We start from the raw sequence: 27847 nt of genomic DNA on the forward strand, positions 1-27847 counted from the left end.
ATGCTTGATTTTAAAATTTGCATACAGTTATTGCATGAATTAAGTGAGAAAACATTTTGAGCACCAAACACAATGCCAGGAATGTAGAAATGCTCCTTGAAAAAAATCTCCCAAAACAAAAAATGAGCAGTAGTAGCACTTACTGAATTTAACTGAGTGAGAAGATAAATAGTACTGTCAGTTAAGTGCTCTAGACCTTCAGAAAAAGCATAATTAATATGGGCTGGAGAAATGGGCTGGGGCTTGGAAAGTGACAGCATTCAGATGGGCAGGGAGAAAAGGATGCAAAAGCCAAGGGATGGCTTTTCCACATGAATAAAGGAATTCAGCAGTTATGATGTCTCAGGCTGTGGACTTCACCTGAAATGACTGAGATGGAAGATTTTGTGCCCGAGGAAGTGGGAAATTAAAGTTGAAAATGTATATTGGGCAAATATTGAAGGCATTGGTGAGCAAGCCTAGGACTTGATTTGTGGGCCACGAACATTTTTGTGCTGTGTTGCATCAGGAAAAATTAACCTGGCCACAATGAGCCATGCTTTAGATTGGTCAGTTAGGGTATGGGAGTTCAATGTGATCCATCATCAAACAGATGGGAAGTGAAGCGGTGTGGGCTCCAGCATGTGGCCCGTGACAGAGGACATGGAAAATGTCAGTGGCCCCAGTGCATCTGTGCCAGCCGCTTTGGCCTCTTGTAGGGCTGTGCGGTGACTGGGAGCTAAGCGCTCCCCTCTTAGTTGGTCCTGGCTGGTGCTGAAAGCGCTTGAGCACACCGCTCCTCGGGCTGATGACTTCTGAGGAACCTTACTGGAAAAGCATTTTGCTCTAAGATTCAGTAAACGCTGTCCCGTGCCAAGGAAGTGGCGTCAACCTGAGGCTCTGGGATCAGACCCACCGGACTCACGCCGGCTCTGCCACTTGTTGCCCGCAGTCTCGGCCCGTTCCCTCTGCGTTGGCAACGGGCACTGACTGTCCGATACCTCAGCGATCGTAGGGGAGCAGAGACGTTCCTAATGCCGGGCGCACCGCCGGCGGGCCGGCGGTTCCGTTGGCTTCCCTGACACATTTCCTACAGTCATTTCTTTCAGCTGAGATCTTTCCCTTTAATACCTCGTTAATTAACGTGTAATCTTTTGGTTAAAATGTCAGAGCTAAGACTAAACCCGAAGAAAAGAATGAAACCACGGGAAGTTCTTCAGACAGTCGCCAGCAAGGTTATGGCCCGAAGTGGTGCAGGGGCGGCGCCCGGGGAAGCGACTGGCAGAGCTGTGCGCACTGGGGGTGCTGCAGGCGCTGGGGAGAGTGTGGAGAGGCTGCGTGGAGCTGCGCGCTCGGGGTGGGGGCTGCACTCCCAATGAAGCGCGTGAAGGGCAAGCGGTGATGGGTTCTGCGCCAGTGGGGCTGGGAGCCTGTCCGGGGCTGTACATGGGGCTGCGCGCAAGGTGAGGGCTGCGCATGTGGGCTTGGGGCCTGCGCGCACCGGGGGCTGCAGGCGCTTGGGAGGGTGTGGGGGGCTGTGCGTGGGGCTGCCCTCACCGGAAGCTGCACGCTCGGGGAAGCGCAGAGGCGGGGGTGCTGCGCGCGCTGGGGAGCACGTGAGGGGACACTCAGGGACTGCCCGCGCGAATGGCTTCCAACGCATGCGCCCCACCCCACATTTCACAGTCGCCATGACGACCGGGAGGTCCGCAACGGCTGCGGGGACAAGTCCGTTGAGGCTGCCAGGCGAGTCAGGCCTTTCTGGACCTCGCCTGACTGGGCTGGGCTGTGCCTGAAATTGACCCAGCTCCACCATACTCCTTGATTATGAGAAAACAAGGAGTAAGCTCAAAGCGGCTGCAATCTTCCGGCCGCAGCCAGTCTAAGGGGCGGCGCGGGGCCTCCCTCACCCGGGAGCCGGAGGTAGAGGAGGAGGTGGAAAAGTCGGCCCTAGGCGGCGGGAAACTGCCAAGGGGCGCCTGGAGGTCCTCCCCGGGGAGGATCCAAAGTCTGAAAGAGCGAAAAGGCTTGGAGCTAGAGGTGGTGGCCAAGACCCTTCTTCTCGGCCCCTTCCAGTTCGTCCGTAATTCCCTGGCGCAGCTCCGGGAAAAGGTGCAGGAACTGCAGGCGCGGCGGTTCTCCCGCAGAACCACTCTCGGCATCGGTGAGGAGAGGGCAGGAGAGCCCTAGGAGGGAGCCGCATGGCGCTTTTCTTGAGTCTTGAAGGAGATCAGTTTAACAAGCAAGGGTTTGTGGGTGCCTAGTAGGAAATAATAGCAAGGTCCGAGTAGAAAGAAGTTGGCCAAAGATCTTGTCATTGAACCAGGGGAGAGAGAGAGATAGGGAGTATATTGGTTTGAAGGGCTGTCAGATCGCAGAGAGTGTTTTAAGGTCTAGGAGTTTTAAAGGCTGAGGGGAAGGATCAAGGGAAGAGGATGAGATTAAGATTCCAAGAGAGGAAATAATTAGTGGAGCAAGTCTTGGAATATTTGGGAGGGGTAGAATTAAAGGCACAAATTTGAGAAGCTAACTGTGGAAAAGAGGAGAGAGAATTCCTTTTCTGAGATGGCAGGGAGTAGAAAAGTGAGGATTACTATATGGAGAAATGTTAAAGTGGAAATAAAAGAAGTTGGGAGTGCTGGTGTCTAATGGTCTTTGTTTCAGTGAAGTATGAGGCTGGGTCACCTTCAGAGGTGAGATTGATAGGATGCCGGGGTCCAGGGGACATTATTCTGTCACAGCTTGGAAAGGGCATGTAATAAGCCCTTCAAGCATTTAGAATACTGGCATCGTTACACCATATCATTTTTTTTTCAGATGTGGTATGTGGGTTAAGGGAGGGAGTGAGAGACACAGAAAGATTTTGAGCATCTTTGGAAAGCTGGATGAATTTGGTAGTATATTTGACCTTTTCCTTATATATCATCTGAAGAGTTTTTGCCACTGTATATAATTGTTAGGAGAATTAGAAATAGGATACAAATATAGTTGAACAGGATAGTCTCTGTATATTTTAAAATTAATGAAGCCTAATAAACAGTTAATGAGCATCTTTACAACCATTTAAAGTTTTCAACCTTTTAAAAATTATAGCAACCGTGCTTGCATGCAGTCCAAAAATGCACCATGGGCCATACTTTGCCTATCCTGGTATAAAACAGGTAAATCTTCCGAGAAGTATTTAAGATAAGCCCAGGACAGTTAGTAATATAGGAAAAGATCTGGATAAGCATGGTTGAGAATTTCAACATTGCAATTTTTTAATTTTTAAAAATTTAATTTCTTCAATAATTATTGAATTAATTTGCATTTATGTTGTTAGCCAAGTGAAGTAATTTTTGAATTTTTAAGAGGCTATTATTGGTGGTTTATAAGATGACTTGCCAAGTATATTTAGGATAACCATAAGAAATACCATTATAAAATCTCAGAAGGGAGGTGGGACTTCTGGAATAGCCAAGGAAATGCACTCGTCCATGACGACAATGAAAATACTTGGAAAATTATCAAAATCATTTTCTTCAAAACTTTGGAAATTAACCAAAGGTTTACAACAATCTAAAGGGCATTAATTCAAGAAAAGCTGCTGAATCTCTATAAGAACAGCAAAGTTTGTGGTGTTTTAACTTGTTCTATTCCCCACTCTTCTCTCTCCAGGGGAATTGAAAACAAGCAATTCCCCAACCAAACGGGCACAGGCTGCGTTTGCAGCTCCTGTAAAAGCTCCATACCCAGAGCAGTGTCTCCTAGCTCCCAGGTGAAGTCTTATGTATACATGGGGCGTTGGCACAGGTGACTCCAGACTAGTCTCCTAGGCCATCTAGTAGCTCCTAGGTCTGGGCTCTTGGAAAGAGCTTGCAATTCATCAAGGGTTGAGCTGCACATTGGGGCTTTTAGATGTGCTGCTGAGGAAGTGATTGCCTGCATTTAATCATCTTCTGATGAATGCTAGAGAAACTGATCTAGAGTGGCTCGTCTTGGTTAGAACTAGCTGAAGCATACTGTATATACTTACTTGTTTTAAAAATTTCATATAAAGGAATAGAAAATAATACTGAAAAAAAATCAAAAAAGGTCACAATCATCCATAATTCCATCACTCTTACCAATTACCTGAAGTAAAAAAACCCTCTCAAGTTTCTCCCTTTGCTTGTTAAGCCCTGCTGCAGAGAGGTAAGCTCTGTTCAGAATTTGCTTTGTGTCCTGGATTTTTTCCTATGCTCTTAGAGACAGGATTAGCTGGCCGTCTTGCTTTGTGTGCTATCTTTCTAGACATGTAAAATAATACATTTGAAATACTTGTTTTAATGGTATTTTATAATAAAGCAGCTATTAATGACTTTCCTTTTTTTCTTTATTCCAGCCGTCTTTGTGGCAATTTTACATTGGTAAGATTTAGTTTCAGTTTGAAATATTTAAAAACATTTGAATTAAAAATTGCCATCACTCTTTGCATACAGTAAAACAATAACTTCTGGCTATATTTGTAGAACATCTTTATGTACACCAATTTATACATGTATTTTGCTTTTTTACAAACCTCATATGTGAAACAGCATTTACAAAATAGATGCATTAGGGGAATAGTAACTTATGAATTAGAATATTTTTGCTTTACCAAATAATTCACCCCACGTTTCTTTAAATATCTAGCTTTTCTAGTGTATTTTGTATGTGTAGTTCATTTAAAACCTTCCTTTATTTTATGGTAATTATATGTTGCTAGTGAAATAACTTTTTTTTTTTTTTTTTTTTTTTTTGAGACAGAGTCTTGCTCTGTCTCCCAGGCTAGAGTGCAGGGGCGTGATCTTGACTCACTGCAACCTCTGCCTCCCAGGCACAAGTGATCCTCATGCCTCAGCCTTCCAAGTAGCTGGGATTACAGGTGTGCACCATCACACCCAGCCAATTTGTTGTATTTTTGGTGGAGATGAGGTTTCACCATGTTGGCCAGACTGGCGTCAAGCTCCTGGCCTCAAATGATCCACCTGCCTCGGCCTCCCAAAGTGTTGGGATTACAGGCATGAGCCACCACACTCAGCCAGTGAAATAACTTTGGTGATAAAGTTTTAGTAACACCTGCCAATTGGAAATCAGGTAAAAAAGAAGATAAAGATTCTGCAGTGGGTATACAGAGTTAAATGGCTCTGAGTCTTTCAGTGTGTAAGCCTGTGTACATTATTTTACAAAAGTGTTTATAAAAATTTGTAAAATAATATTTCCTTCTGGAATATTTTATTTTTACCTGTGCTCAGTGATTTCTACCCTTGGGAGGTATGAGATCTGCCCCTATGTTCTATTGACACAGTGCTGCTGTAGACGTTTAGTCTGCAGGGAGATTTTGGTGTTAGAACTGAGGCTGCAATGGTAGGGAATATTCCTGCAGTTTTTGGTACCCTGGCATATGGCCTACATGTAAAGAAGGGTTAGTGGAAAACAGGGTTAATATATGGAACTTTGCTTTATTTTCAACTTCACTGGAAAGTACTGACTACATAAGTTAGCTATAGCATAATTGTCGACCATAGCTAATTTTGTTTATCACATATGCTCCTTTCTTCACTGCCGACAGCTGTTGAGTTCCACTACTAAAAGGTCTTCAAGTACACACCTGTATTCTTTGGCACTTGAAAGTTGATCCTTTATGTGATATTATACTTATTGTAAGTCTGCTTTGATCTAAAGTAATTTTACTTAAAATTATATTCTGAACCCTTTTCAACAGTTATGGAGGTATTTCCCAAGGCCAGTACATTAGAATCACTTGAAACTTAAAAAACAAACACTAACCTGCCTCTGTTCTGATTTGGAGGCCTGGGATGGAAGGAAGGGTGAAAAAAGCCACAAGAATTTTAGATATACAATTAAGGTTTCGTTTTGTTTTGTTTTTTTTTAAGACAGAGTCTCACTCTGTCGCCCAGGCTGGAGTGCAGTGGCATGATCTCTGCTCACTGCAACCTCCACCTCCTGGGTTCAAGCAATTCTCCTACCTCAGCCTCCCTAGCAGCCAGGATTACAGACATGCACGACCATGGCTGGCTAATTTTTGTGTTTTTAGTAGAGACGGGGGTTTCATCATGTTGGCAAGGCTGGTCTCGAACTCCTCACCTCAAGTGATCTGCCCGCCTCGGGCTCCCAAAGTGCTGGGATTACAGGCATGAGCCAACGTACCCGGCCACAATTAAGCTTAAAAACCACTGAGTTAAGGAATTTCAGGTGTGTGCCATACTGGATTATAAATGCCGAAAAACATACAAGTTAGTAAGCAAATTATAAAATTAATATAACAATTTATTGTTTTCTTTTTTATGGCTTTCTTATTGCTTATTTTACTGTTAGTTTTGAAACTTGTTCTTATTGTAATATGATACTTCATTTTTTTCTAGGTTACATTTAGTAACACTTTTTGAAAACGATCGTCATTTCTCTCACCTGTCATCTTTGGAACGGGAGATGACTTTTCGCACTGAAATGGTTAGGTTTCTTCTTCTAACGAATTAATTTGTGGTTTAAGAATAGCGAGACTATGAGGTAGAAGTGTATTAGGAATTGAAATGAACTTTTGGTGAACTGCACTGTTTCATAAGCTATAACCCAGGTTTATTATTTAAATAGTAAAGGGTTTGAGATTATTTTTCTGTTACTTACTTCATTATCTCTCACCCTTTCCTAATGCAGACTTCTTTTTAAGATAATAAAGATGAATTATAATAGCTGAGGAAGGAGGACAAAGAAAGCACTGAAGAAGTGATAAAGGGGAATGAAATGAGATGTTATCAGAAATTGCTTTCTCTTTGGCTACAGTTAGGAGATTCCATGTTTTACCTGGGCTTTTTAATGATGACAATTATTATTTGGCTCTCTTTTGATTTTAAGATAATCTCTTTTAAGAGATAACTTTTGATATACTTTTTAAATAATTTTCTGTTTTTCAATACTTAATCTTTAAAATGGAGTTTTGTGCTGTACGTATCTCACATAATTATTGTGAGGAGTAAGCGGGATAGCAAATGCCAAAATTGTGCAATTTTACATTTAGAAGACACCACAACCGTCCATCTTCCAGATCTGCTCACAGTTGGTCGGGGGCCTAGTGAAGCATTGAAACTGGCTCTCCTCAGTCTAGCCATTGCTTTTTGTTTAAATTATGGTAAAATTTAGATTTAAATTTGTAATAAAAAATTTCAATGTTTATCATTTAAGCGTACAATTCAGTGACATTAAGTACATTCGTGTTGTCTTGCAACTATTACCACTGTCCACATCCAGAACTTTTTGCTATCCCAAACAGAAACTCTACCCACTAAACACTAATCACACCCAGCTCTATTTTCTGTCTCTATGATTTTGCCTATGCCAGGCCCCTCAGTCACTGCTTTTTAATTTTCATCCCTATATTGCCCCTATAAAGTTTCAAAGCATTGGATACATTAACATATGTATGACATTTGAACTTTTTAAAGATATTTCCAAAGACAGAATATAAAATATTATTAAATAAAGAGTGTAACTGTGGCAGAGTCTGGACTTTGGTGACAGATCGCTGGATTCTAATAGCAGTTCTGTGCTTTATTGTATGATGGCTAGTCAGGTCACCTCTCAGATTCTCAGTAATCTCGTCTGCTCGATAGAAGTAATGCCAACCTTAGAGGGGTTTAGGGAAAATGAAGGGAGATAATGAATGGCAACACATAGCAGAATACTTAACACAAAACAATAGCTGTTATTAGTAACTTATTTATATATTTAATATTTCCCTAAATATAGTCTTTTGCATATTAGATATCCTTTAATTGTTGTATTGCTTTGTTATCCTCCTAAGCAGAAAGGAAAATTCTTTATGAATTCATATTTTGCCAATCAACTATGAGGTAATGGCCTTTCAGACATCAGCTAAAACAGACCTGTAATTTAGTAGTTACTCGTGTTGGATGAGGCAGATATGATTATAGCATATAGCATTTTTTAGGGAGAATGCATTTTAAACAATGTGGCCCTTTTTTGCTTTTAGATTTTAGGAGCGAAAGCAAGAAATTGTTGGGGAAATAAGACACAATATGCTGTTCTTAATCCATGAATTTTAACTCAACAGCACTTTTGCTATCCTAATGAAGCCTTTATTTTATATGGTGAAGTGTAAGACACTAAAATAATCTGCTTTTTAGTACATAGCATTTGTGAACAACAATAGTCAATTGACATTGAGCTTTCACTTTGCACAGAGGATTAGATGGAGCTATGAATTAAGCTAGAAGCACTGGATTCCTTGCTCATGATGCTTATGGTCATTATATTTTATTTCCTAAGAGCATGGGAAAAAAGTAATTTTCTATATGCAAAGTTGTACAGAGGCATGAAGGCATCCCTGTTTATGATAGAATTAATCAGATGTCAACCTTCAAGCATCTCAAATGTGGGGGATAAAACCAGATTTGGGAAAATCAAACATATACGGTCTACACATTTTAAGACATTATTAGAGAAACTCTTTAAATTGTTTGACCATCCCTCCATCTTTTTAGTTTGAAAGCCTACAGAAAATTTGAAAGAATATTACAGTGATCACCGGAAAATACGTGTTCTTTAAAGACCAAGAATGCAAAATAGCGAGGAGTGATTAGGAAGTCTTATTATTAACCTTTTTTTTTTTTTCAGAAAAAAAGTTCTAAAGAAGTGATAAAAATAAATATTTTAAAGTTTTAATTACATTGACAATATATGTCTTTTTTTTAAAAAAAGGGACTTTATTATTCATACTTCAAGACCATTATTGAAGCACCTTCATTTTTGGAAGGACTGTGGATGATTATTAATGACAGGCTTACTGAATATCCTCTTGTAATTAATGCAATAAAACGCTTCCATCTTTATCCAGAGGTGAGTCATAATTTGAGACAAATAATATTTGTAAAGTGATCCTCTTTGTCAGATAAAAATAGTAAGCACAATCTTGTTAAGAAAGGGAGGGGACGTTTCAGGTTTATTAATTGTGTGTATCCTTATAGTTGAGTAGAATATCATAAGTTCCTCTCTTAAAATTTAAAGACCCCAGAAACTGTTCTCTCATGAACTCGAAGAATGAACCTTAGTGTGTAAATAATGGCCAGGGTAATAGACAAGCCAAATGGAAAAGAGAGTCATGGGAGCCAAAAAGTTCTAAATAGGGATGGGCTTTTGGCTTTGGACACCTCGTGGGTGAGCATGATGACCACGTGAAGGGACAGTGAGAGTGATGAGCTTGAATAGTGATCTTGGAGTTCAGTTAGTAAAGTAAGATTTATTTAGTCACACAGCCAGAAATCTATTACTGTTTTCCAACACTTAGCCTAAAAGAGTATGATTGTTATAGTAGTCTATAAATGCTAGAAATTTGAAAAACGGAGACAAAATTAGTGAACTCAGTTTGTGAACTCAAGATAAATGCTAAATTTGACACCATGGTAAATACTACTGTTGAGTTTAAAATTGTCTCAGAATCCAGCATATTAATGAAAAGTTACCGCTTTCTAGTCCTTTATTCATATTTTTATAGCTTTTAAAAATTATTATTCTTTAGATTTTGAAATGCTTAAAACTACAGACTTAGAAAATAATATTCAAATATGTGTGATCAACCATCTAAAATAAATAAATGCTAATCTTTGTCATTTTTGCATCAGCTATTTTAAAATAATTAAAATATTATAAATACAGTTAAAATCACCTTTGTTCTGCTTCTAGTCCAACTTATACCTTTATTAAAATTTGGTATGTGTATCCATCCAATCTCTGTTTTCAGAGATTGTTTTATTATATGCTTTAAGTCCACATAAATGATCTCATACTGAATGTGTCACTGTAGGATTTTTTCTTCAAAACTGTATTTTTGAACTTTCTGTATATATATATTTCTTTAATTTTAACCATTTTATGAATTGTAAAGTTTATGTATTTCCCCATCTTAATATATTATTTCCAATTTTTTGATTTCAAGCAATGTAATCTAAAATGTACACGTTTTTATGGTTTTCTTCTGTATATGTGCAATATTTTGTCTAGGATATATACCTAGAAGTGGAATTGTTGTTATAGAGTGTGTGCTTTTTCAGCTTTACCAGATATTGCTAAATTGCTGTCTGAAGCAAATGTAGCAGTTCACACTGCTGTCTAGAATTTTCTCATATCCTTATTAGATTTTGAATTGTCAGACCCTGTGATTTTTACTCTTACAATGGCTGTGATATGCTTTTTTGTTTTAATTTTTACTTCCCTTATTATTTATGGGGATAAATATATTTCCATGTTTAATAAGCATTTGGATTTGTTCTTCTGTCAACAACATATATAAATCTTTGTCACCAAATCAGCTTTTTTGAGGTATGACTTACATGTAATAAAATGTGCCAATTTTGAATGTACCATTCTCTGAGTTTTGACAAATGTATGAAGCTATATATCCATCACCACAATTGAGTTACAAAACATTTTCGGAATGCCAAAAAATGCTCCATTGTGGTAACTGTCTTTTCCCCCATTGAATTAATTGTCTCGGTACAATCATTGAAAATTGATTGACAATATTATATGTGAATCTGTTTCTGGACTCTATTATTCTCTTGATCTATAATTATGCCAATACCACACTGTCTTGATTACTGTAACTTTAGAATAAATCTTGAAAGTAGATAGTTCTCTACCTTTTTCCTTTTTAAAATTGCATTTCTATCTAAATGTTAGGGTCAGCTTATTAATTTCTCAAAAAAAAAACCTGCTGTGATTTTGGTTGGGATTATGTTGGATTTGTACATGTATCTGGGAAGAATTGACATCTTAACAATATTGAATTTTCCAGTCCACGATCATGGTATAGATCTCCATTTTGTTGATTATTTTTAGTTTGTCTCAGCAATGTTTTGTATTTTTTCAATGTACAGTCTTCCCCAGTACTCTTTTATTATAAATGGTATTATTTTAAAAATTTTATTTTTCCATTTTTTGTTGCTTTGGTATAGAAATATAGTTGATTTTGAATATTAACTTTGTACCTGCATCTCGATGAAGTCAGTGGTTCTAGTAGCTTTTTTGTAGAATCCTTTGGATTTTTCTATGCACATGATGATACAGTCTGTAATTAAAAGCAGTTTTACTTTCCAGTAGATATACCCTAAATGTTTTTAAACAGCTTTATTGAGGTATAATTGACATATGATAGCTGGTCATATAGATGAAGTGTAAAGTTTGATTAGTTTTGGCCCACCTGCAAAACCATCACCAGTCAAGACAATGAGCATATCCCTCATCCCGAAGTTTCCCTGTGCTCCTTGGTAATCCCTCCTTCCTTCATTTCTCTTCACCCACATCCCATCCCTAGGAAACCACTAATATTCTTTTTGTCATTATGGTTTAGTTTGCATTTTCTAGAATTTTATAGAAATAGAAACAGAGTTGTTCTGTGCCTAGGTCTTAATTTATGCGGTTGACTGAGTGATGACACAGATAGATCAGTGCCGCTGAAAGAAGAATTTATGAGTAATACTTCCTTGGAGAAGAGGACAAGTCACATCGCACAGAGCCACAGGAGAGAGATAGTTTGGTCAGGTGGAAGCAGTATTGAGGGTAAAGCCTAGGCCATCGCTTTTATTGGGGCTTCTACGGAAAAGGCAAAACTGGGGCAGAGTTTAAAAAAGAAAAGAAATAAAATCAAAAGACAGTTGACAAACTGGGAGAAGATATTTGTTTGGTTTCTTTTTGTTTGTTTTGAGACAGAGTCTCACATCATTGCCCAGGTTGAAGTGCAGTGGCGTGATCTCGGCTCCCTGCAGCCTCTGCCTCCTGGGTTCAAGCGATTCTCCATCCTCAGCCTCCGAATAGCTGGGATTACAGATGTGCGCCACCACGCCTGGCTAATTTTTATATTTTTAGTAGAAACGGGGTTTCACCATGTTAGCCAGGCTGGTCTCAAACTCCTGGCCTCCAGTGATCCTCCTGCCTCGGCCTCCCAAAGTGCTGGGATTACAGGCGTGAGCCACCATGCCTGGCCACGCATGGTGGTCTCACAAATATGTGAGAAAATATTTGTAATATATCTCACAGATAAAGAGCTAATACACCTAATATATAAAGAACTCTTAATTCTTTATATATTTAGCTTCTGGAGGCTTCAGGTGTCAATTTGGTGATGAAGAGAGCTGGAATGATGGCACTCTCATTCCTACAACAAGGAAAATAGCCGGACAAACTGCAATATAACACCTTTTCTTGAACCCTTCAGAAAACTGAAGTCAGAGGACAACCAACGCAAAATTTCAAGAAGGACAGGTGCCTGCAGAAAGCACAAAGAACTGAGCATTCTGCAATAGGAACTGCTTGACTGAGATAGATGCTTTTGAATGCCATATAAGCTGGTACAAAGATTAAACCAGAAATTTTTTAATGAACTGCTACAGGCTTAGTGTGAGCTGGTATGAAATGTGAAGGTGAGCAGGCTCTGTCAGGGAAGATTGGGGAAGTATTTAGAGAAAGTTTTCCCTATGGTGCTGGCTAGGGGATAGGAAAAGCAATCATTGCTCAGACTCTGCTCACACCCATGTTGTGAAATCTCTCCTAAGGAAAAGAAAGCCATGATCTGCAGGGAGAACGGTATCAAACCCATTGTCTGAGGACACTGGTGGGTATCCAGTGAAGCTGGTGAAAGAGAACAGGCAGGAAAAAAAACACCTAAATGTTAAAAAACAGTCATATTCCTTGAGGAAGGAACACTTATGAAGGGTGCAGCCCCCAAATCCCAAATTCACAGTACCTGTCTAAGACTGAGGCTTAATTGGAATATCAGAAAACCTGTCACTGTTCCCCCATTACATTAACAAGCCTTTGGTAAAAATCACAGTGGAATGTGACTGAGTGAGTTTTGCAAGGCATTTTCTTTCTAGGGAGCAGCACAAAGGAAAACCCAAAACCAAGTTCAAAACAAGGTACCACTAGAGGAATTTGAAATCACTAGTGTCCATAGTGGCAACAAACTCCAGCTTTGGTAACTATAGCAATTACAAACTTCAAATCCAGCCCACCCTAACTAGATTAACACAAATCCCTACAATAAAGACCTAACGGTAAGAAAGATGTTCTTAATTTCAAAGCATAAAAATACTGACCTCTATGTCTACTGTCTTATACAACATGTCTAACTTTCAGCAAAAATTATGAGGCATACCTAAAGGTAAGAAAAAGCACAGTCCGAAGAGACAGAGCAGTCATCAGGCAGACCCAAAGAAGATACAGATATTGGAACAACTGGACAGGAGATTTAAGTAACTATGATTAATATTTTAAAGACCCAAATGGAAAAGACAGATGATACGCAAGATCAGATAGATAATTTTAGCAGAGTTGGACACTATAAGAATCAAAGGGAAATGCTAGATATAAAAAAAATGAAGTAAAAAATGCCTTACATGAGCTCATCAGCAGACAGCACAGCAGAAGAAATAATCAATGAGTTTGAAGATAGGTCAACAGGAATGCAAAGAGAAAAAAAAGTGGAGGAAGGAAATGATAGAACATCTAAGAGTTGTGACACCATATCAAATATTCTAATATATGCATAATTAGAATCCCAGTGGGAGAGGAAAGGATGAGGTAGAATAAACATTTGAAAAATAAATGACTGAGAATTTTCCAAAATTAGTGACAGATACCAAACCACAGATCCAAGAAACTCAGACAACATCAAAAAGGATAAATATCAAACAAATGCATGAATGAATAGATAAACAAACCAAACATGCATATGCAAACCTAGGGGTAAATGTAAACACATTAAAGAGTATGAGACAGAGACTATCTCACAAAGCCTAAAATACTTATCGCCTGGCTCTTTATAGGAGAAGTTTTCTGACCTCTTATCTAACAGAATGAATAGACTACGGATATAATGTGAGTTTCTTGGGCAGCACCAAGGGCTTCATTTGAGGTTGACGGTCTTGAATTGAGAACAAAACCAGCCAACAGAATTGTGTTCCTCCAGCTATAATCAGATTCCCAAGTATAAACACGGAGAAAATGGAGAGTTGGATTTAATCATGTTGGGTCAGCTTTCCCTTGGATGTAGAAAGCCAAAAAGAACATTGCTTGTGGCCTTCCAGCAATGTCAGCAGCAACAACTACAAAAGCCAGACAGTCTTCAAATTTACAACATTTCCTGAAGCGGTCAGGGAGCTGAGGTCACAGGGCAATCAAATAACCCAAAATAAATTAAAAAGATAAAGCATGTGCAAGGAGAACAGAAACAAGCATTTAATTACATGGGTCATGCCACTAGACACAATGGTAAAGAATTAAGCTCAAATTGTTCACCAGTCAGTCGGTAAATGCCTAGTATGGGTTAGCAAGGGTATTTGCAATTGCTTACAGACATTTTTACACAGACCTCATAAGGTGCTGACAAAAGATTAGCAAGAGTTCTCAGAAAGCATCCTCCATGGTAAAGCCTGGGAGAACAGGAGCCACTTAGAGAAAGGCGTGAAACCCACCCACCCCCCTCTTCCTTATCTCCTCTATAAGTCTTACGCTCTCTTATCTTAAACTGCTGGGGGAAAGGTAACAAACAATGTCCTTTTCACATTACTGGTACAAAAATAGGCCACAGATCCTGATATGGTCCTTGAGCCTTACTTTTGCTAACCCCTTGATGCCTGTTTCATATCTTCTCTCTCCAGTTATCCCAAACCTCCTGTCCCCCTTTCACTCTCAGCAAATGACCTTGTTTTCTACTGTTTTCCCGTGCCCATTGTGTATTTCCTAGCTGTATCCCAGGTGCCTACTTCCTGGAATATGGAGTTGATTCAATATCATATTTGTTGAATGAATGAAACTATGCAAATTTCCTTGAGCTACATACTCAGTAGTCAATGGATACAATGTAAGCACAACCAAAATTAGGTTTATCTGTATCCTCACCTGCATTTGGTATTGTCACTATTTTTTATTTTACTCATTCTTACACATATGTAGTGATATATCATTATGGTTTTAATTTGCATTTCCCTATTGGCTAATGATGGTGTACATCTTTTTGTGCTTATTTGCCATCTGTATGTGAAACGTGTCTTTATGTATTTTGCTCCATTTCTATTTGAATTGTTTGTTTTATGAATTTTGGATCTTAGGATGTTCCTTATATATTATAGATGCTAATTATTTTTCATATATATGGCTTGCAAATATATTTTCCCAGTCTGTAGCTTGCCTTTTCATTCTCTTAAACAGGGTCTTTTGCATAGTGTTGTTGAGTTTGTCTCAATTTTGGGGGAATTTCTGTCTATTCTATCAACTAAAAGAATTAGTTGAAAATACTAATTCTAGTTTTTTGACAGAGGGATTCTGAAGTCTCCTAGTAAAATTATGTATTTGTACATTTCTCCGTTGACATCTATCTGTTTTTCTTCACATATTTTGTAGCTCTATGTTTGGCGCATATGCATTTAGGATTGCAGGGTCTTCTTGTTGAATTTTTTAAAAAATAATTTAACGATGACTTTTTCTTCCTTCTCTGATAATTTTGCTTGCTCCAAAGTGTGCTTTTTTCTGATAATGGCATCGTCACTTCTGCTTTCTTTTCATTACTGTGTGTATGATAAATTCATCATTTTCCATCCTTTCACTTTCAGCCTGACTTTATTATTATATTTGAAGCGAGTTCCTTGTAAATGGTTGGATAATATTTTTAAATCCAATTTGTCAATGTATCTCTTAATTGTTATGTTTACCAATTGGCCACTTACATTTAATATAGTTATTAATATGTTAGAGTTTAAGTCTGCGATTTTATTTTGTGGTTTCTATTCTTGGTTTTCAATTTGTGTTTGCTTTTATTTTAACCTTCTTGTGGCAGAACATTTTATTTGAACATTGTTTAGAGTTATATTTTGATTTACCTATTTTTTAAATATATCACTTTACAAAGCTTTTTTTAGTGGTTCTAGTGATTGTATTAACACAATTTATTACAATCTGTTGCTGCTGTCATTTTACTGTATGTTTTAATCATCAAACTTATTTTAAACTCAAGTTTTACACATATTTTACAAACTCAGGAAGAAAGTGAAAGCCTGTTTTATTTTATCCATGTTTTTTAATTTCTTCCTCTTTGATGTTCCAACATTCCTTCTTTTATCATTTCATTTCAGTTTAGGGGATTTTCTTTAGCTACACTTTTAGAATAGATGTCTGTTCTAAAAGTTCTGCTGGCTGCATTTTTTTATTTGTTTATTTATTTTTATTTTTTTTTAGTTTTTCTTAACTCAGAATGCAGTTTCTTTTCATTACTGAAGGATATTTTTGCTGGACATAGGATTCTGGGTCGATAGTTCCTTTCTTTCAGCATTCGGCAAATGCTGTGCCATTTTGTTCTGGCCCTCCATAGTTTCTAATGAGAAATCCACTGTTAGTTGAATTCTTTTTCTCCTTTAGGTAAGGGTTTGTTTCTCTCTTGTTGGTTTCAGTATTTTTTTAAATTTCATCTTCAAAAGTGTATCAAAGTATAATGTTCAAAGTTCAAACGTTTTCTAAAGTATGTTGTGTTTTAGTGTGGATTTGTTTAGATTTTTTCTGTTTGAGATTTGCTCAGCTTCTTGAATATTTAGGTTTATATCTTTTGCCATATATGGGAAGTCCAGTCATTATTTCTTTTTCTTTCTTTTTTATTTATTTATGTATGTATTTATTTATTTTGAGACAGGATCTCACTCTGTCGCCCAGGCTGGAGTGCAGTGGTGAAATCTCAGCTCACTGCAACCTCTGACTCCTGGAATCAAGGGATCTGCCCACCTCAGCCTCCTGAGATGGGCAACCACCATACCTGGCTAATTTTTTTGAATTTTTTGTAGACATGGGGTTTCACTATGTTGCTCAGGCTGGTCTCAAACTCCTGGGCTCAAGCAATCTGCCTGCCTGGGCACCCAAACTGCTGGGATTACAGGCGTGAACCACCGGGACCAGCCTCAGTAATTATTTCCTTGAATTCTTTTTCAGCACTGCCTCTTTCCCGTCTCCTTCCAAGACTCCAATGACATGAATGTAGGATCCTTTGTTAAAGTTCCACAGGTCCCTAGGGCTGTTTTGTTTGTTTATTCTGTTAGCATCTGTTTTTTCTCTTTTGCTCAGGTTGAGTAATTTCTATTGTTCTGTCTTCTAGTTTACTGGTTATTTTCTTCTATCTCTGCCATTCTCCTCTTGTGCCATCCATTATTTAAGGTTTTTTATTTTGATTATTTTATTTTTGAGTTCTGAAAATTTTGACTTTTCTTTATGTGTTCTATTTTTCTGCTGACACTTTTTCTTCTTCCAACTTCTATTTTACGTTGATGGGATACGTGTGTGGGTTTGCTGTATAGGTAAATTGCATGCAGTGGGGGTTTGGTGTATGGAGTATTTTGGCAGCCAGGTAATAAGCATAGTACTCAATAGGCAGTTATTCAGTCTTCACCCTCCTCATACCCTTCACCCTCAAGTAGGCCCCGGTGTCTGTTGTTCCCTTCTTTGTGTCCATGTGTACTCAGTGTTTAGCTTCGCTTATAAGTGAGAACACAGAGTATTTAGTTTTCTGTTCCTGCATTAATTCACTTAGCATACTGGCCTCTAACTCCTTCCATGTTGCTACAAAGGACATTATCTTGTTCTTTATAATGGCTGCATAATATTCATGGGGTATATGTACCACCACATTTTCTTTATCCGTTCCACTATTGATGGCATTTAGGTTGATTCCATGTCTTTGCTATTGTGAGTAGTGCTGTAGTGAACATACATGTGCATGTGTCTTTATGGTAGGCTAATTTATATTCCTTTGGGTATATACCTAGTAATGGGGTTGCTGGGTCAAATGGTAGTTCAGTTTTAAGTTCTTTGAGAAATTTCCAAACTGCTTTCCACAGTGTTTGAACTAGTTTACATTCCCACCAGCAGTGTATAAGCATCCCCTTTTCTCCACAACCTCACCAGCATCTGTCATTTTTTGACTTTTTAATAATAGCCATTCCGATTGGGTTAGTGTGGTTTTGATTTGCATTTCTCTAATGATTAGTGATGTTGAACACTTTTTCATATGATTGATGGCCACATAAATATCTGATTTTGAGAAATTTGTGTTTATGTCCTTCACGTACTTTTTTTTCATGTTTTAAAAAAGTGACATTGTATTATTACTATCCACAGGTGGGGCCTGCATGATGTGGTAGGTATGCTGGGCTCAGGGGACATGTGGGCTGTGAGGAGGAGATGATGACAGAAAGGCTGGAAGGAAAGGGGGTGGGTTTGAAGGCCAGGCCCAAGGGGTCCTCAGGTCCACTTCTGGGAAGGGACAGCCTTGAGGAAGGAGTCATGGCAAGCTGCAGCTAGGCCACCAATCAGATTAAGAAATTTTGGGAAATCTAACTGCCCATCGCTGCTGACATCGAGTTTCTTCATGCGGTCAAGGACACCGGGGTCCTTCTGGTTCTTTGTAAAGGCAGCCAGCTCTTTATTCATGAAGCTTGGGAACTCCGTGTTGGAGAGATTGCAGTTGTAACCATCCTTTCCAGCATACTTCTGGAAAACAGCTTTCAGGGACTCAATGCACCGCGCAGTCTCTGTAGGGCTGGAGATTTTTGCCATGTTGGAGCTGAGCAAGGCACGGGAGGCTGTGACTGGGAGTGGCACGGAGTACCCATTTTTTATTTGGGTTTTTTTTTTACTTTCGATTTGTTCCTTATGGATTCTGGATATTAGACCTTTGTCAGATGAATAGTTTGCAAATATTTTCTCCCTTTCTGTAGGTTGTCTGTTTACTCCCTTGGTAGTTTCTTTTGCTGTGCAGAAGCTCTTTAATTTAATTAGGTTGCATTTGTCAATCTTTGTTTTGTTGCAATTGCTTTTGGCATCTTCATCATGAAATTTTTGCCAGGGTCTATGTCCAGAATGATATTTTCTGTTTTCTTCTAGGGTTTTCATTGTTTTAGGTTTTACGTTTCAGTCTTTAATTCGTCTTGAGTTGATTTTTGTGTATGGGGAAAAGAAAGGTGAAGTTTCAGTCTTCTGCATATGGCTAGCCAGTTATCCCAGCATCATTTATTGAATAAGAAGTCCTTTTTCCTATTGACTTGTGTTGTCAGGTTTGTTGAAAATCAGATGGTTCTAGGTGTGTGACTTTATTTCTGGGCTCTCTATTCTGTTCCATTGGTCTATGTGTGTGTTTTTGTGCTAGCACTATGCTGTTTTGGTTATTGTCGCCTTGAAATATAGTTTGAAGTTGGGTACTATGATGTCTCTGGCTTTGTCCTTTTTGCTTAGGATTGCTTTGGCTATTTGAACTATTTTTTGGTTTCATATGTGTTTTATTTTATTTACTTATTTATTTATTTTAACCTTATTTATGTTGAAGGAGTATCCATATAAGTTTTAGAATAGTTTTTCTAATTATGTGAAAAATGTCATTGGTAGTTTGATAGGAATAGCATTGAATCTGTAAATTGCTTTTGGTAATATGGTGATTTTAACAATATTGAATCTTCCTATTCATGAGCATAGAATGTTTTTCCATTTGTTTTTATTGCCTCTGATTTCTTTCAGCAGTATTTTGTAATTCTCATTGTAGAGATTTTTCTCCGCTCTAATTAGCTGTATTCCTAGGTATTCTTTTATAAGTTTTTTTTATTACTTTTTTTGTGGCTAGTGTGAATGAGATTGCATTCTTGATTTGGCTCCCAGCTTGGACATTGTTGGTGCATAGACATACTACTGACTTTGGTACATTGATTTTACATCCGGAAAGTTTGCTGAAGTTTTAAAATGACATATCTAGGAGCTTTTAGTCAGAGACTATGGGGCTTTCTAGGTATAAAATTATATTGTTTACAAAAAAGATAGTGTGAATTCCTGTCTTCCTATATGGATTTATTTTCTTTCTTTCTTTTGCCTGATTGCTCTGGCGGGGACCTCCAGTACTATGTTGAATAGGAATGGGGAGAGTAAACACCCGTTTGTTGTTCCAGTTCCCAAGGCAAATGCTTCTAGCTTTTGCCTGTTCAGTATGGTGTTGGCTATGGGTTTTTCATAGATGGCTCTTACAATTTTGAGGTATGTTCCTTCAATGCCTACTTTGTTGAAGGCTTTTAAAATGAAAGGATGTTGAATTTTATCAAAAGTCTTTTCTGCATCTATTTAGATAATCATGTGGAGTTTTTTTTAGTTCTTTTATGTGATCAATCGTATTTATTGATTTGCCTGTGTTGAACCACCCTTGCATCCTAGGAATAAAGCCTACTTGATTGTGGTGGATTAGCTTTTTGATGTGCTGATGGATTCAGTATGCTAGTATTTTGTTGAGGATTTTGCGTCTATGTTCATCAGAGATATTGGCCTCAAGTTTTCTTTTTTACATTGTGGCTTTGCCACATTTTGGCATCAGAATGATGTTAGCCTTATAGAATGAGTAAGGGAGGAATCCCTCAAGTTTTTGGAATAGTTTCAGTATGATTGGTATCCGCTCTCCTTTTATGTCTGGTAGAATTTGGCTGTGAAGTCATCTGTTCCAGGCCTTTTTCTGGCTGGTAGGCTTTTTATTGGTGAGTCAGTCTTGGAACTTGTTATTGGTCTATTCAGGGTTTTCATTTCTTCTTGGTTAAATCTTTGGAGGTTATATATTTCCAGGAATTTAGCCATTTCTTCTAGGTTTTCCAGTTTGTGTCCATAGAGTTGTTTGTAATAGTCTCTCAGAGTTTTTTGCTTTTCTACAGGGTCAATGGTAATACCTCCTTTGTCATTTCTGATTGTGTTTATTTGGGTCTTCTCTCTCTTTTTCTTTATTAGTCTAGCTAGTGGTCTATTAAATTTATTTGTTCTTTCAAAGAACGAACTTGTGGTTTTGTTGATCTTTTGTATGGTGTTTTGTGTCTCAATTTCATTCAGTTCATCTCTGATTTGGTTATTTCTTGTCTTCTGCTAGATTTCGGGTTGGTTTGCTCTTATTTTTCTGGTTCCTCTAGGTGTGATGTTAGGTTGTTAATTTGAGATCTTTCTAACTTTGAAGCGGGCATTTAGCTCTGTAAATTTTCCTCTTAACACTGCTTTAGCTGTGTTCGAGCAATCCTGGTATGTTGTATCTTTATTTTCATTAGTTTCAAAGGATTTCTTGATTTCTACCTTAATTTCTTTGTTGACTCAAAAAGTCATTCAGGAGCAGGTTGTTTAAATTCCATGTAATTATGTGGTTTTGAGAGATGTTCTTAGTATTGATTTCTGGTTTTTTGCTGAGACTATCTATTTCTCTGGTAAACTTTTCAAATTTTCCATTTGTTTTAAGCATGCTCATTAGAGTATATTTATGATTGTTGCTTTAAAATCCTTGATAATGCTAATATTTCTTTCATCTCAGTATTGGAATCCATTTATTTCTCATTCAGTTTGAGATCTTTCTGGATCTTGATGAGTGATTTTCACTTGAAACCTAGATATTTTGAGTATTATGTTATGAGACTGGATTTTATTTAAACCTGCTATTTTAACTAGATACCTCTGGTATCACTCAAGCAAAGGAAGGGGAAAAGGGGGAAGGCACCATCTTGTTGCTTTCAGGATCATCTGAGGTCAGGAGTTTGAGACCAGCCTGGCCAACATGGTGAAACCCTGTCTCTACTAAATATATAAAAATTAGCCAGGCATGGTGGTGGGCACTTGTAATCCCAGCTACTTGGGAGGCTGAGGCAGGAGACTTGGCTTGACCCCAGGAGGAAGAGGTTGCAGTGAGCCGAGATCACGCCACTGCACTCCAGCCTGAGTGAAAAGAGCGAGACTCTGTCTCAAAAAAAAAAAAAAAGCCCAGGGAAGGTGGAAGTCTAGCTTCCCCACTTTCCCTTTGTTTATACGGTAGGGGTAGAGCCACATTTTTTTTACTTTTGACTTTTTGGGTACTTTTTGTATATTTGTCTTCGTCTGTTTTGTGCTGTTTGAACAAAGTATCTGAGACTAGGTAATTTATAAAGAATAGAAATTTATATCTCACAATTCTGGAGTCTAAGAATTCTGGAGTCCAAGGAAGTCCAAGATCAAGGCACCAGCAGATTTGGTGTCTGGTGAAGGCTGCTCTCTGCTTCCAAGATGGTGCCTTGATGTTGCATCTTCTGAAGGAGAGGAACACTGTGTCCTCACATGGCAGACAGTAGGAGAGTAAGACAGCTTTAATCTCACTCATGAGCGGGGAGTCTTCATGGTCTAATCACCTCTTGCAGGTCCCATCTCTTAATACTATCACATTGGCCATTAAGTTTCAATACCTGAATTTTGGATGGGACACATTCAAACTATAGCAGTGCCCATTGGCATTTCTGGATTGCCAGCCTCTTTAACTCCAAATCTGAGAAAATGAGGCACAAAGAGAGCCCACGGAACTCATAACCATATGAGTTATGGTACATTTCTAAATGTACATTTCTGCTTCTGGGCTCTACTCTATTGCAGTTATCTATTTGTCTATTGCTGTGCCAATATCATAGTGTCTTTTTACATTAGCTTTATAATACAGCAACAATTGATAGTGCAAATCCTCCTTTTTCAAGAATACCTTGACTGTATTTGGCCCTTTGCATTTCTGAATAACTTTTAAATCAGCTCATCAAAGTCAACAAAAAATGTGTTGGAATTTTGACTAGTAGAGCATTGAATCTATAAAGCTTTTTAATATCAAAACACGCAGTGTTTGTTTTTTTGTCCTTGCGATAGTTTGCCAAGAATGATGGTTTCCAGCTTCATCCATGTCCCTACAAAGGACATGAACTCATCCTTTTTTATGGCTGCATAGTATTCCATGGTATATATTATTATTATTCTTATTATTATTATGAAGAGAATGTATTTACCTCAATTATCTCTTTGTTTTTATCTTTTTTAAGGTAATCATAGCCTCCTGGTATTGCACATTCATGGGAATAATGAATTTATTTGGACTAGAAACTAAGACCTGCTGGAATGTCACCAGAATAGAACCTCTTAATGAAGTTCAAAGCTGTGAAGGCATGTTTCTTCCAAAAATGCTGTCATTTGTAAACATTCATAAACATTTAATAATATTATGATCCACTTTTAAGAATTATTGTAAAATTCTGTTGTTGATTTAAAAAACATTAGAACTGACTCACATCAATGAGTATTTTACATTTTAAAATAGTTTTCTGAGAAGGCTGTGTACTTAAAAATTTGAGTATAAATTTTGGAATTTGAGTATTAACATATCCCATTGTAAGGCAATCTTGACTATAAGTTAGTCTTCTATTTCAGAATGAGAAGATACAGAAAGATGTTTTTTGGGGTAGCTGCAATATATAAATTTTGAGGATACATTAAATAGTCAAATATCTATTTGTAATAGCTAATGTATAAATTTAATTATGCATAGATATTTAAAAATTGGATATGCCATAATAGATTGATTTAGAAATATTACTTTTTTATATATGCTCATGGTCCATGAGTACTATTAATAAAACTCTTCCTATTTATCTTCTACATTGGTTTCTTTGTCAAAGAACCACTTTTGGAATCATCTAACAGCTTTCCAGGATACATAGTGGTCACTTCCATTTAAGATGTTTGCATTTCAGCACTTTTACAATTCAAGTATGGTGCTGTCCCTTGAGACTCTCATTCAGAGCCACTTGTATCTGTTTTCATAACACTAACACTGTTGTTTTTTCTTTATTTCTTCAAATTCTTAACAACATGACTTACTATATTTTATGAATAAATTTTTAGACTTGTTTGTAACAACATTCAACTCTTGGGATATAAACTAAATCTATTTTCCTTACATTTTTTACTGATTCCCTCAGTAAAAATAGAATTGATGAGGATGTTTGAGGGGCAATTACACTTTTTTGTGTACAATGTAAAGGATTGGAGAAAATGCCTCATAAAATGAAAGACTTTGCAATGATTCAGTCAGCTGGAAGGTGTGACCCTGTCTGAGTGGTGAAAATGATCACCTAAGTATAGTATTAGTTACATTCCCAATAAGTGATAAGTTAGTGTTTGGCACTTGGGACACAGAGATGAACCAGCTAGACGTGGGGCCTTACCCTCATAGAGCTTATGCTGTAAGGGGGCTGTTAGCAGTTACAACTGTGATGGATATTACAAATAAGAAAATAAGGTTACTGACACTAGGAGTAAGAGAGGATAAGTATTTTAAGAATAGGGAATAATATATTCAAATATCCTGAAGCAAGAGAGAACTGAAAGAAGGCTAGAAATCCTAGAAGCGATGGAGAAGAAAAATGCTGTGAAATGGTGCTGGGAATATAAGCAAGGATCAGATCATGAAAGGGGTGCACTGGTGAAGGATTTTATACTTTATCCATTGAAGAATTTTAACAGAGTTCCATTTTAAAACATTATTTAGTCAATGGTATGGAAAAAATATTAGTAAAGGAACAAAAGTAGGTTAAGGGAGGCCAGGTAGGAGACAATTATATTCTCAACAAGTGATTGCAGGAAAGATAATGTGGAAATGCCTGGGTATGAGAGAGAATTTGGAAGCAGAATGGACAAGACTTGGTAATTGTTTGGTAAGAGAGGAGAAGGTGAGTGAAGAATCATGTGAAACACAGTTTGGTTTCTAGCTTAAGTAACTGAGCTCCTTTGAGTGATAGGAAACATTTGAACAGCAGCAGGTTTGTATTGTTATGTTTCATTGTGTATGCATAAATTTGAGGTACTTGAGAGACCTCAGAGTGGGGACATCAAGTGGCTATCTGGGTATAAGAATAAGGAGAAAGTTCTGGATTAAATGTAGAGTTGGAGTCATCTGTATATAGATCATTGGAGCTGTGGATGTGGAAGAATTTCCTTATGGAGAATATGCAGATGGAGAAATGAAGGGGGGATATGACAGAGCCTAAGGTGGTCCAATATTAAAGAGTGGTACGTAAAACAAGAGAAGTTACTAGAACTGACTGAAAGGAGCGATCAGAGAGGCAGGGGGAATCAGAAGGCCAGCCTTCAGACCTTGGCTCCAGCCAGTTAAAGTGAAATAACCTTTGACAAGTTGAATATCTTATGTTCTGTTTTCTCAACCATAAGAAAAGTATGTTTATACCAGCTAATATCATAAACTTGTTCTGAGAAAAATGTGGGATGATTGTTAAGTACATATTGCCACACACACACACACATGATCTTCTATATGGAATATACTAAGATTCTAGCTATACATAATAACGGATCAAATGACTGGATCATTTCATATAGACTAAAGCTGTACCCTAAAGTCAAAACCATATCTTAACTCTTCCTAGAACCTAGCAAAAGATAAAAATAATGTAATGGATTTTCTTTTGTATTCATTAAGTGGTTCTACAGACAGTTCCAGACACTGAACACTAGCAGCATCACCTAAATAAATGTGAATCCCCAACAAATCATTACAGTATAATAGTAATTCATTGGAGGAAAGTATAAATGCAATTATAAAAAGTATAAAGTATAAGTGTAACTATATAATCACTCATTAAGGGTGAGCTTACATACGTGTATGTGTATATATACACACACATATATATACACACACACATATATATGTGTCTGCAAGCACACACACACACAAACTCTTATAAGGGTAAATAATTAAACACAGCAGCAATCTGGAAAGCAAATGCTTTCAGCAAATTCATGAGCTCTTGATTGCAAAGCACTGAGATAATTATGCCCAATTGCTTTAGAGTCATATATTCATTAAACACTGATTATCTGTATCTTTTCAAAGGATTGGGAGATCCTGCTTGCTTTTATGTTGGTGTAATCTTTATTTTAAATGGGCTAATGATGGGATTGTTCTTCATGTATGGAGCATACCTGAGGTAAGACTACTACTGAATTAAGAGACCTTTCAGTGGGCTTTTACAGACTGGCTGATATTTGTTGATTAAATGAAAAGGAAAATTAATGAGATTAGATTCATATCAGGAAAGTTTGTGGATTTACTTGATTTTTCAGAAGCTTAACCAATATCATGTAACCAGAAACTGGAGATGTCACTAAAATTCTATCTCAAAGTCATCCCTTTTATTCTGTTGTTTAAACAGATTTCCTAACAAAGGCTTTAATGGAATATCTCCTAGTTCATGTGTAAAATTAATGAAACATTGGAGGAGATCTTTGGTTAGCAGTAGTAGCAGCTTATTTCTAATTGTATTCTCTAAGGATGAAATTAAGAAAGCAGTAGGAAAAATTGTGAATCACATGTGGCAGGCACTTACATCTGCTAGCATGTCTATCTTGATAAGAGTACCACGATGAAGCAGCAGCGAGACCGGTCTCAGGTGATAAGTTGAAATTAATTTCAACGGTCATGTGTTTTGCCCCCACACTTAATTGCTCCCTGAGATAGCCATATCAGCTAGTTTTTGCCAATGAAAACTAAGTTGAGTCAGTTTTGGTTACATCTAGTAAAGTATCTGCCTTTCTCACAAAAGGACAGACTTAGCTGCCCCTTCTCTGTTTCTTCCTGCTTTTATTACACTAGGATGTCATGCCCAGAGCTGTAGCAGTCATCTTGTGACCATAAGGGAAAGGTCATAAAAATAGCAGATATATCTGGCCTACCATCCTTCTGCTGCTGAACCAATGCCAACAGATGCTTATCTTTCATTTTCTTGTTGAATGATACAATAAACAACATCCATATTTTGTAAACCACTTTTGTTAGGTTTTCTGTTTCTTTCAGTGGAGGGTATTCCTAGCTGAATCATCAGATTTCTTACAGTGTTATTCTTGTCATGCAAAACATTTAAAATTAAAATTAAAATTAATTGATAGCTTTACTCTTTCAACAAATATTTATTGAGTTTTCATGGGGCTTATGTCAATATAGAGATTAGTAAATATATACACTCTTTGTTTTAGGAAGTTTTCAGCATAAAAAAGACTAGCATAGAATCAATCAAAACTAGTGACATAGTCAGTGTTGTACCAGGAATACTATCCAGCACGGTACATAAAAAGAAAAGTAGTAATAAGTATAAGGATTGGAAAACTTGAAAAAAAAGAAATGTGTTCTTAAAAGTAGATTACATCATATATCTAGAAAAATTTTAAAAGTTTATGGATACAGTATTTGCAATAATAAGAAAATTTACAATGTTACTAGATGTAAGCATTAATATTAAAATTCAAAATTATAAATTTTATACTTTAGCATCAAATAGAAAATGAAATTTTGAAAGGATGCTACATTAAACGCATGATATTCCTCAGAATAAATCCAACAAAAGATACATATGATAGCTATGGGAAAATGATTAAAACATTCCTGAGATATGTCTAGGAAAATCTAAGTGGAGAGATATTCCATGTTCATTGATTGAAGACTTGATATTAAAAAGCTTTATAGATTCAATGCTCCACCAGTCAAAATTCCAACATATTTTTTGTTGACTTTGATGAGCTGATTTAAAAGTTATTCAGAAATGCAAAGGGCCAAATACAGTCAAGGTATTCTTGAAAAAGGAGGATTTGCACTATCAATTGTTGCTGTATTATAAAGCTAATGTAAAAAGACACTATGATATTGGCACAGCAATAGACAAATAGATAACTGCAATAGAGTAGAGCCCAGAAGCAGAAATGTACATTTAAAGGCATTTGATATATGGAAGAGTGGGTATCGCAGATAGGTGAGTAAGGACAGGCATTTTAATAAATAGTGCTGGAATAATTGGGAGATCATATGGAACAAGGAGAAATTGGAACTATATAGGTAATACATCCAAGTTGGATTAAACACTCAAATATGAAACACAAATTTATAAAGTGTTCAGCGTATAATATAGAAAAAGTCACTTGGAATAAGAAGTGATTTCATAAACAA

General features: G+C 37.3%; 2 protein-coding genes across 13 annotated transcripts in view; one reads left to right on the forward strand and one right to left on the reverse strand.

The window, feature by feature from the left end:
• Positions 1–1124: 1124 nt before the first annotated feature.
• The window catches only part of DPY19L2 (dpy-19 like 2), a 110557-nt gene continuing 83834 nt past the window's right edge, over positions 1125–27847 (forward strand). For 7 of the 12 annotated variants that reach the window (XR_010129311.1, XM_055358094.2, XM_055358097.2 and 4 more), the window contains exons 1-6: positions 1207–2143; positions 4343–4367; positions 6366–6453; positions 8719–8856; positions 22878–22998; positions 25745–25838. Coding sequence is in view for 11 of the 12 variants with exons in the window: in XM_055358094.2 (XP_055214069.1) it covers positions 1807–2143; positions 4343–4367; positions 6366–6453; positions 8719–8856; positions 22878–22998; positions 25745–25838 (803 nt within the window). In the remaining variant the exon portion in view is untranslated. Of the gene's footprint in view, positions 2144–2179; positions 2874–4342; positions 4368–5167; positions 5643–6365; positions 6454–8718; positions 8857–22877; positions 22999–25744; positions 25839–27847 lie in introns of those variants that run through there. The other 5 variants (XM_063693855.1, XM_063693854.1, XM_055358096.2 and 2 more) reach the window with 5 other exon arrangements.
• On the reverse strand, positions 18234–18631 carry LOC129525865 (protein S100-A11-like). The gene has a single exon (XM_055358115.2). The coding sequence runs from the start codon at positions 18604–18606 to the stop codon at positions 18292–18294; it is 315 nt and encodes a 104-aa protein (XP_055214090.1). The 5' UTR covers positions 18607–18631; the 3' UTR covers positions 18234–18291.

The sequence above is a fragment of the Gorilla gorilla genome, chromosome 10 (genome assembly GCF_029281585.2).
Source record: "Gorilla gorilla gorilla isolate KB3781 chromosome 10, NHGRI_mGorGor1-v2.1_pri, whole genome shotgun sequence".
Classification (NCBI taxonomy): Eukaryota; Metazoa; Chordata; class Mammalia; order Primates; family Hominidae; genus Gorilla; species Gorilla gorilla.